Raw genomic sequence first — 10,689 nt, 5'->3', positions numbered from 1 at the left:
CTATTTCCTACTAGAAGCTTCCATTTGTACATGGGTTAAAAAAAAAAGGGAGGGAGACTGGGGCTGTGGAACTCAACATTCCCCTAGTTTCAAAACCATTTCCAGCTTCCTCTAGGCATTTCTGGATCTGGAGACAGCTTCAAGGGGAGAATAAGGAGAGGGAAGATGAGGAATCCTGGATCTGCATGAGTAACCACGAGTAACATTTGAAGATTCCACTTGAGGTGTCCTCCGGGTTCTAATGGGCAGAGTAATGAGCAAATAGTTAACAAAGAAACACAGATCTTCCACTGAGGTCCTCGTAAGGCAGAGGGTTCCCTGTGCCCAGCCCCTAGAGCTGAGTTCATTCTTGAGGACAGCAGGTAAGCAGACTTTATAAACTGCAAGGCACATACTGGCCATTTCCAAAGACCACTCTGATCCATGGGCCCTCTAGGGCAGAATGATTTTGTTCCAGTCATTCATGTATGTCAACATTAATCAAGGACTGAGAGGCACTAATGGGGCAGACAAACATCAGGTGCTTATTAGATTTGGCTGGGTTCCTGAGCTGCCATAGTTCCTCAAATTGAGAAGTGCTCTTTGACATTATTAATCCATCACCTTCATCTTATGGATAGGAGACTGAGGTCCTGAGAGAAGCATCCCTCCACCCTACCCTGTGCCAATTAGCTCATACTTCAACTAGGGGCAAAGTTGGGATTTGTATTTGGATATTTGTATTCCCAGATAAGTGCTCCTCCTATTTCCCTCTTCACACAGGATGCAGACCAGTGATGACTTGTTGCAAATTTGGTCTGGATCATAAAGATGCACAAAGACATGCTTCCTGGGAGAACAGACTAACTCTCACAGATGTGTGGAGGCAAGAGCCATGTAAATGAAGGAGATGCAAACACGGGGACCACTTGGCTAGATGGTCACTCTGCAAAACTGCCAGACTAGCAGGACTTTGGGGTCTTCTGCACAAACTTTCCCTGATCATCCCCACATTTAACGATTCTAACATTTTCTCCTGATGTCCTTCTATACAAGGAGAAGACACCAATAGACTCATTAAGCCTTTATTATTTTTTCCCCCACTGATGGCTTGGCCCTTAAATATCATCCAATCCACAGGTTCTGAAACTTTAAAATCACTTGGCTGTACTTGTTAAAAAATGCATATTTATGGGATCTGGAGGACCCATCTTTTATTTTTATTTTTTTGTTGTTGTTTAGTTTTTATTTCATAATCATATTAATTATGCAATCCAACTAGACTTGGAGGGGAGTAAGGAAAACATGGAAACCATAGAACTGCAGTGAGAGCACAAAGATTATGGGATATTTCAAGCAGGTGGGGGCGAGGGGGTGCTCTCCTGAGCTACAGAAGGAATGGTCTGGTAGTTAAGATAAAACACAAGTCAAATTTATTAGATTTGCCCACAGTCAGCAATGGTGACCTTCTTGCTGGTCTTCCCATTCCTGGACCCAAAGTGCTCCATGGCTTCCACAATATTCATGCCTTCTTTGACCTTGCTAAAGACCACATGCTTGCCATCCAACCACTCAGTCTTGGCAGTACAGATGAAAAACTGGGAACTGTTTGTGTTGGGTCCAGCATTTGCCATGGACAAGATGCCAGGCCCCATGTGCTTCAAGATGAAATTTTCATCATCAAATTTCTCCCCACAGATGGCCTGGCCACCAGCGTCATTATGGCAACCGACGTCACCACCCTAGCACATAAATCCTGGAATAGTTCTATGAGAGCAGGAAACTTTATAACCAAATCCTTTCTCCCCAGTGCTCAGAGCACTAAAATTCTCTGTTGTCTTTGGAACTGCAAACAGCTGGAAGGAGACCCAAACCAAGGGCTCACCATCCACAGCCATGTTGAAAAACATGATGGGGTTGACTGTAGCTGGGTGGGGCAGGCTGCTCCTGGGCAACAGCATCTGCAGTTCCTTGAGGACCTGTATTTTAGATAGCCCCTCCCCACCCCAACTAATTATAAAGGAGGTGTTTGCTAACAGCACTTTCAGAAATACTCATCAGTTTAACCTACCCTTTTTAAAGAGAGAGAAACAGAGACATGGAGAGGAAAGGACTTACTCAACAGTAAGTGGATCCCAGACCCTTGTTAGAGCCTCTTGATTCAAGTTATACCAGACAATGAATTCATTTAAAAAATACATCCAGGTTTTGGTGTGCTGTGGTGGCCAAGCCTCCTCTGTGGGGCCCCCTCTTTAAGTCTGGCACCTTCTGATCCTGCCCATTCCTTTGGCGGACCTTCCCCAAAAGTATTCCTTCCCCTTGACTTCTCCGTGCCATTCCTCTCCTCTATCCCTCCCCTCCTTGCCTCTCCTCTTCCTTTCACTTCCTTCCCATCTGTTCCAATTACCTACCTATTGCTGTGAATAAAATTTCCCAGAATATTTTCTATTTCTCACCATTTTGTGGCTGAGCAATTTGGGAGGGAATGAACTTGGTGGTTCTCTCCTAGAGTCTTCACTCGGTTGTAGTCAGATGTCTGCTGGGGCCACAGTCATCTGAAGCTCTGCTGGGCTGGAAGCTCATTCACATGGCTGGGAACTGACGCTGGCTCTCAGGTAGATCTTGTTTGGGGCTGCCAACCAGAGCACATGCTTGGGCCTCCCCAGCATGGTTGTCTCAGTGTAACTGGACCTCTTACATGGCAGCTACCTCACACCCCCGCCCCCCAGCCCAAAAAAGCATCCTAAAAGGATGGAGTACACTTTTTCTGGCCTAACCTTGGAGGTCACACAGCATCATCTGGCTTTACTCTACTAGTCAAAGCAGTCCCACAGTTTGCCGAGATTCAAAGGGAGGGGCCATGGACTCCATGGACTCTACCTCTAGACTGAAGTGAGTGAAAGAATTGTAGGTCCCTGCTTTAAAACTGTGCCATCATTCAGTATCTTTTCCTCCTCCATCCTTCTCTCTTCTCCCTTCCTCTGCATCTCTTCTTTGCTGCCCCATCTCCTCCTTTCATGTCTCTCCCCAGTTATCTTCTATTTTGTAGTGTCTGTGCTGGACTCTGGAAGTGTATCCTTTATTGAAAGCTCAGGAAACAAGCCCACAGCCTTTTTGGAGATGGATCTCCCATCAAGTTAATGGAGCTCAAGCCTCATGGTCCCTCACTTGAGCAAACCTGGTTCCATTCTAAGCATTTCATGACAATTTTACCAGGGCCACAGCATCATCAGAGTTCCCAATTTGCAGGATTTCCATACTTTTCTCTTTTGGTGTCACTGGAAGACCCAACGATTTCTTGTTTTGCAAACACTGCACAGAGGGAGTAGATGTGAATTATTCATTCTCAGAAATATCAGACCTACAGAACACTTTATTAGGGAAACTGGAGGCTTCTGAAGCATACACAGGTACCGTAAGGGTGAAGAGATAGGATCAGACACTGAGAAAGCGTTAAAGGGTGAAGGGCATTGTGTTTGAAGAGAAGCTGAGCTGGAGGAAAAGGAGTAAGCAAATCCTGGGGTTTGGTTTTTGGAACAGTCAATGTCTTGGCAGCTGAGATTTGGCCAGAGGAAGCTGATATGAAGCATCAGTCAGGCACACATGGAGAGAGCCCTGAATTATGAGCCAAATTCTGGAGGTTGTTCCAGTTCCTTTTATCCTATTGAGGGAGATGGTGACTCTGCAAGATAGCAGAACAGAAAAGGATGAGATGCTTGGGCCCTACTCATCTCAGGAACCAAATCTTGTAGTTAATGGAACAAAGGAGATGGGGTCATTTTTATATCTTTTCACAGGAAGAGAAACCAGAAGTGGAGCGATTTGGGGCCTCAGGGTGCTTGTGTGCTCTGGTTTTTCCAGTCAAGTGCCAGTTTAAACCTGTTGTCCCAATGTAATAATTAATGGCATCCCCTTTCGCTCTCAAAAGTTTCTTAGTTTGATCAATAAAGCATGTGGTTGTCCTGGCTCTAATCACCTTAAGAAGGAAAATGAAGAGATTGGGTGATGGGTGCCCAGCACTGGGCTGGTTCACTGGGCCTTCTTCTGACATCATCTTGGACACTCCACCCCTCTGCTTCCTCGTTCTGCACCCCCTATCCATCTCATACTTGCTGATTTCCCTTTGACTACTGCTCTTCTTCCCACCTTCTCTTTCCCAAAGCATCTCCTATTTACCCCTCTGCAAGGACTGGTTCTATCGACCCCAGGCCTGCTAACTTCCTGGAATGGGCCAACCAACACCCAGACCTCCCACCTGTGCAGGTGAGCATGGGAGATGGGACCCCTGAGACTTACATATTTCCTGGCAGATGGCCCTGCAGACAGCTTTAGATTGGAAGTTGTTACTGTTCCCTTTGCAACCACCATAGTCGAATCTAGAGCAGCTTTTGATTTCCTTATTGTACCACCAGCGTGGAATGCGGGCCAAGCAGGGGCCAATATCCATTGGCAAACTGCATATGTCTGCAAGGAGATGGCAAATCTGTATTGCTTGGGTGCCTGCCTTGCTAGAGAATATTCCAGGTGTGTGCAAAAGCTTGGAAGAATGAAAGAGCATGATATTTTTAGAGCAGCATGAACTTGCTAAAAAATATTATGCTGTTACACTTATCTATGCTTCTGCACATGCCTGGAGTGTCCACCCCTCTCTTGCTTACTAGGTGTACTCCTATTCATTCCTCAAAACACTCCCACACATCAAGCTCTTCTATAATGTCTCTCCTGGCTCCGTTCTTCACTGTTTGCTTTTCTTTATTGCTTTTCAATCTTACCCACACATTGATCTCTTTCGTGTAATTATTTGTTCATATTTTCTGACTCCTCCATCAGCAAGTGAGGTTTGCACATTACGTCATCTTGGTACACCAGTTCCTAGCAGGTAATCTGGCACTGAGACATGCTTCAAGAATGTTCACAGTACAAAATCAAATGTATCCTGAACTTCGAGAAATACTTAATGGGCAACTGTTTTGTGCATAGTACTATGAGTTACAAATAAAGTTGTTTAGAACCTCATAGTCTGAAGCACAACAACAACAGCATTTATTAAAGTTCTTAGCACTTGACATATATTGACATATAACCTGAGGAGGTAGGTCCTCTTATTGTCCTCATTTTGCAGATGAGGAAACTGAAGTTAAGAGAGGCTAAGTAACTTCCCTAAGATCACATAAGATGGCAAGGGATTTGAATGTAGATATTCTGTTGCTCTTAGGATCAAGACCAGACCCCTTAATCTGGCCAGCAAGACCCTGCCTTGTCAGAACCTTGCCTACCTATCATGGCCTCACCATCCTGATATTTCTCTCTCTTACCGCAAGCATGCTCACTCTCTGGTCTCTGGACTTTCTAGGCCTGAGCCTGCTGTCTCCTCACACAGGGCCTTTGCACATGCTATTTGCTGTGCCTGGAAAGCTCTTCCCTCCAATTTTTGCCTACTTACTGCCCATCTTTCAGATCTTAAATCATAGATCTTTTTTTCTGAGAAAAACCTTTCTTGCCTCCCCTGGCCTATATTGAGCAAGTGGGGCCCATCATGAGTGTAAGGGGCGCCAGTAAATATTTGTTGAATGAGTGAATGAATGAATGGTCCTTGATGGTCCTCTTTAGAGTTCAATTATATGGGCACAGAGGAAAGAGTGGAAGAGGTAAAAAATGGTTAGAGAAGGCATCCTGGATTTATATGACAGAGAAGACTGGGGGGGTGGGGAAAGCCAAGAACTATAAATCATATACCTGTTTCTTATAGCTATCATATCACCTGACACCATGCTGGCATTTGATGGGACTTCAGTGGGAATTTGACACCTCAGAGGATCACAGAAGAATAGCCAAGAAACCATGTGGTGGTCTAATGCCTACATCTTTCTTACAAATGGGGAAACTAAAGCCCATAAAGCAAAAACTCTGTTACTCACATTATACCTGAGCAGGGGCAGAAATGAAATAAACCCCACCCCAGTCCAGCACTGCTAGGATTTGGGTCAAGTAGAAGAGGCACCCAGATTCTTGGTCAGAGACCAGCCATCAGGGAACCAGGGGAGAGGTCCGACGCTGTTGGTGCAGATGGGCAGAGAGTGGGGGTCAGGAGGGAGGGCACTGGAAAGTTCAGGGGGTTTGTATGTTACCTTCACTGAAGTCTAAACATTTCTTTCCACAGTTAAAATTGCAACACTTCATCTTCCCAGGGCATGGTTTGTTCTTCGCGCACTGGTCGATTTCTGTATAACCACATGGTACTCTCATCCGGGGACACTTCTCTGAGGGAGGGAAAAGAGGGAAGAAGGAAGGCCAGAACCCTCCATTGCCAGGCCCAGGGCTACACTGCAGAGTTAGAGAAGACTTTTCTCGCTTCATCGTCTCCAGAAAGTAGTGACCTTTGGAGGACTCCAGATTTTCACAGCTCTGGCCCCACTCCCAACCTCATAATGACTCCCCATCTAGTCCCTAAACACAGCCCTACTCCCATCCCCACCAACCATGAGGTTTCAGGGAGAAGGATGCTCTCCCCTCGGACTATTCTGGTCACTTGGCCTTCCTGTATTTGGATGTTCCCTGGGTGGGGGCGAGGGTGCTAGCACTCTTCTAGGTGACTGAGATCTCCATATGTGGAGTCAGATGCCTGGGCTTTTGAATTCTGTGCCACCGTTGGTATGGCAGGCACCATCTTTGGACCTTGATTCTTTCATTTGCCTATAGCGTTGTTTGGAGGATTAGGTGACAAAACTTGGAAGCCATTGTCAGGCGGCCTGGGGCATAATAATGATAACTAATATTAACGAGGTGCTTACTGTGGACTTGTTCTCTTCTCCTTAATCCTTGTGGCATTTCTATGGGTGAGTCCTATCAATATCCACATTTTATAAACAGAGGAATCTGGAGCACAGGGAGGTTATGTGAATTTCACCAAGGTCACACAGTTACTAAGGAGAGGAGCCAGGATTTGAACCTGCAATGTATGGTTTCACTGCTGAGTGCTCAGTGTATTTTAGCTGCTACTTATGGGGGTCTTCATATCTCGGCATTCTGAGGGACTTCAAGAGACCATTCTTTACTCCACAGGCAAGGGCCCTCTGGGGGTGTGGGTGTGGGGAGACTTTTGGGGGCTGCAACTGGAAGATTCAAAGTTGCTGAGGGTGGTGCTAGGGTGAGGGACCTTTCTTGCAGGAAAGGCCCATAAAGTCCCAGCACCTTTAGTCCATCTCATGAGCTCCAGGTCCAGGCACCTCCAGAAGGAATCCCTCTCATAACAATAGTGGGGAGTCTGTTGCTAGAGACTCGGGTTCTTACTCACAGAAGGCATCTTACTAGATGGTAGGGGTCTGAGAGAAGGACTGTGAATATCTCCCTTTCTCCCACCTAGGACCCCAGGCTGAGTGGGGGAGGTGTTCCTCATTCGTAGAATTCTTTGTTCCTCCCTCCCAGCAACTTCCATGTCTCCACTGGGAGGACCTAGTCCCCAGTACTTACTGCCAAAGAACCCCTCAACCAGCTCAGGTTCCTGGACTCCCCCCAAGAGGATGAAGAGTGCCAGGACTGGCAGAAGACCCAAGAGCCCCATTTTAAGAGCTACTGGCCTGGCTGGTGGCACCAAAATTAGGAACTGCTCCTCAGTAACTTCTGCTGCTGAGCTTTGGCTGCCCTGGCACAGGAGCCACATATCACTGAAGACAAGCCAGCCACACTCCCTCTGCTGGGGAACGCCAAGTCCCCGAGGCCATCAGTGGGAGTAGCTGACACCCACAGCACCGACCCTGGGGGAAAGGGCTCTTGACAGGCAGCTTCTACTTCTCAGCTCGCTGAGGCTCTCTGGCTTTCTGGTCAGCCAGGGAGAGGGGGCAAAACTTGTCTGGGACTTCTAGACTCCCTCGGAGAAGGGAATGTTCAATTTCAGCATCTTCCATTTTCCAGGGGGAGTTTAGAGATCAAGAATATCCCAGCTCTCTTCTTTCCAATCTTACACCTCTCCTGATATGTCTACTTGTCTGTCTGCTTGTTTTTCTCACACTGTTTATTTTCCTTCTCTCTGCGCCTCCTCCTTTAACTCTGTGCCTGCCTTTTTCTCTTTTCCTGTGAGTCTCCCTGCCCTTCATTTCCCTTCTGTCCTCCTTTTTCTTCTCTTTGGGCCACCCCTTTTCCTTAACCATCGTCAAAAAGTAAAGATGTTACCATGAGTAGCATGTGGTCTGGAGGAGACAGGTTGATCCCAGGTTGAACCAAATCTTCTGAGAGTGTGTGTCAGGATCATGGTGCTCTGAAAGCAGGAGAGGATGCCAGAGCTAATGGAGAGCCTCTATCATTGGGTGCAATTTGGAATGGGTGATGCAGGAGGAAATACTAAATATCAGTTATGACCTGGGACAACCATGGGGCATGAAGATTCTTCTCTGAACTTTCCAACTTAAGGTGTGAAGTGTTAATAAGACATGTTCTTGGCTTGCCTCTGATTTCACCTGCAGCTGTGGGAGACAGTTCTAGTGCACATTTTTTTCTAACCATTTTTAAAAATGAAGTGGAATTAATATCAGATAAGATTAACCATTTTTAAGTGGACAGATCAGAGGCTTTTTTTTTTATGTTATGTTAGTCACCATACAGTACATCATTAGTTTTTGATGTAGTGTTCCATGATTCATTGTTTGCCTATAACATCCAGTGCTCCATTCGATACCCATCCTTAATACCCATCACCGAGCTAACCCATCCTTCCACCCCCCTCCCCTCTAAAACCCTCAGTTTGATTCCCGGAGTCCATAGTCTCTCATGGTTCCTCTCCCCCTCTGATTTCCCCACCTTCATTTTTCCCTTCCGTCTCCTAATGTCCTCCATGCTATTCCTTATGTTCCACAAATACATGAAACCATATGATAATTGACTTTCTCTGCTTGACTTATTTCACTTAGTATAATCTCCTCCAGTCCCATCCATGTTGATGCAAAAGTTGGGTATTCATCTTTTCTGATGGCTGAGGAATATTCCATTATATATATGGACCACATCTTCTTTATCCATTCATCTATTGAAGGGCATCTCAGCTCTTTCTACAGTTTGGCTATTGTGGACATTGCTGCTATGAACATTGGGGGGCATGTGGCCCTTCTTTTCACTACATCTGTATCTTTGGAGTAAATGCCCAATAGTGCAATTGCTGGGTCATAGGGTAGCTCTATTTTTAACTTTTTGAGGAACCTCCACACTGTTTTCCAAAGTGGCTGTACCAGCTTGCATTCCCAGCAACACTGTAAGAGGGTTCCCCTTTCTCCACAACCTCTCCAACATTTGTTGTTTCTTGCCTTGTCAATTTTTGCCATTCTAGTGTAAGGTGGTATCTCAATGTGGTTTTGATTTGAATTTCCCTGATGGCTAATGATGATGAATATGTTTTCATGTGTCTGGGAGAAGATATTTGCAAATGGCACTACAGATAAGGGCTGATACCCAAGATATCCAAGATCTATAAAGAACTTCTCAAACTCAACACCCAAAAAACAAATAATCAAGTCAAAAAATGAGCAGAAGACATGAACAGACACTTCTCCAGATCAGAGGCTTTTAAGGGCCTTCACAATGTTGTGTAACCATCACCTTTATTAGTTCCACAATATTTTTATCACTCCAGAAGAAAACCTTAGGGGCACCTGGCTGGCTCAGTCAGAAGACCATGCAACTCTTGATCTTGGGAGCTTGAGCCCCACCTCTGGTGTAGAGATTACTTAAAGAAATAAAACTAAAAAAAAAAAAAAAAAAGGACAATCTCTACCTATTAGCAGTCACTATTTTCCCCAGCCTAATCCTGCCCCTGGCAACCAGTAACCTACTTTCTATTTCTATGGATCTACCTATTCTGGATATGTCATATAAATGGAATCATATAGTATATGACCTTTCCTGTCTGGCTTTTTTTGCATCACCTAATGCTTTTGAGGTTCATCCACAGTGTATCTTGTGTTAGTTCTTTGCTCCTTGTTGTGGCCAGTGCACAGTGATAGCTTCCCACTTTAAGTGTCAGAGTCTCTACTTCTGTGCTGTGGGTTTTCTCTGGCTCCCTGACAGCTTGCTCAGCTTGTGTGGGGAATAATCTGGAGGAGAAAGGGGTTTCATAGGCCCAGGTATCCAGGAGGGGATGGGAAATAATGAATAAATGCCTCAGCTGCCCCATCACTGGAGATGAATGCAGACATTTGGACACATGTTTTACAGGGTTCCTTAGAAGGTCCCAGGGGGAGTAAGCTGCAGTTTGCCCCCATGGTAACCATAATCATAATCATGATACACTCCTCTCTTGCCTGTATCACCTACCCCATCCCCACCTTGTGTGTATTGAGAGATCTCCCAAGTAAACTCCTCTACCCATGTCATTGTCCTAGGATTGGTTTCTGGGGGATCCAAACTAAGGCAATGCCCATAGACCCTTGTCTTAAAAGGGTCTTACAATTTTTTGAAGAAACAGAGGTGGATAACAATGTCCCTGGAGCTCTCAACTCTCAAGGTTCTGACAGTTCTCACTCCCTTTAATTGTGTCACAAGAGCCTCAATGACCCTTTACTCTCTGCAAAGTGTAATGTACCAACAGATATGAATTATTCAGCCACAGAGGCAGAGGACTAAACAGAGTACTTTATTGGGGAAACCTGGGAGCTATGCAGGTATAGACAGGAAGCTCTAGACATCAGACATAAAGGAAAGAAGCATAGAGATGAGATCAAAAGA

General features: G+C 45.5%; 1 protein-coding gene and 1 pseudogene across 1 annotated transcript; both read right to left on the bottom strand.

The window, feature by feature from the left end:
* Positions 1-1,415: 1,415 nt before the first annotated feature.
* On the bottom strand, positions 1,416-1,940 carry LOC116641912 (annotated as a pseudogene).
* Positions 1,941-3,208: 1,268 nt separating this feature from the next.
* WFDC6 (WAP four-disulfide core domain 6) lies at positions 3,209-7,540 on the bottom strand. The gene is made up of 3 exons (XM_032419923.1): positions 7,450-7,540; positions 6,108-6,239; positions 3,209-3,291 (listed from the first exon to the last, which is right to left on the bottom strand). The coding sequence occupies exons 1-3, from the start codon at positions 7,538-7,540 to the stop codon at positions 3,209-3,211; spliced, it is 306 nt and encodes a 101-aa protein (XP_032275814.1).
* Between the last annotated feature and the right edge of the window lie 3,149 nt (positions 7,541-10,689).

Source organism: Phoca vitulina, unplaced genomic scaffold (assembly GCF_004348235.1).
Source record: "Phoca vitulina isolate PV1807 unplaced genomic scaffold, GSC_HSeal_1.0 scaffold22, whole genome shotgun sequence".
Lineage (NCBI taxonomy): Eukaryota > Metazoa > Chordata > Mammalia > Carnivora > Phocidae > Phoca > Phoca vitulina.
The sequence above is the reverse complement of the archived record's forward strand: the minus strand, read 5'-3'. Positions and strand labels throughout refer to the sequence as shown.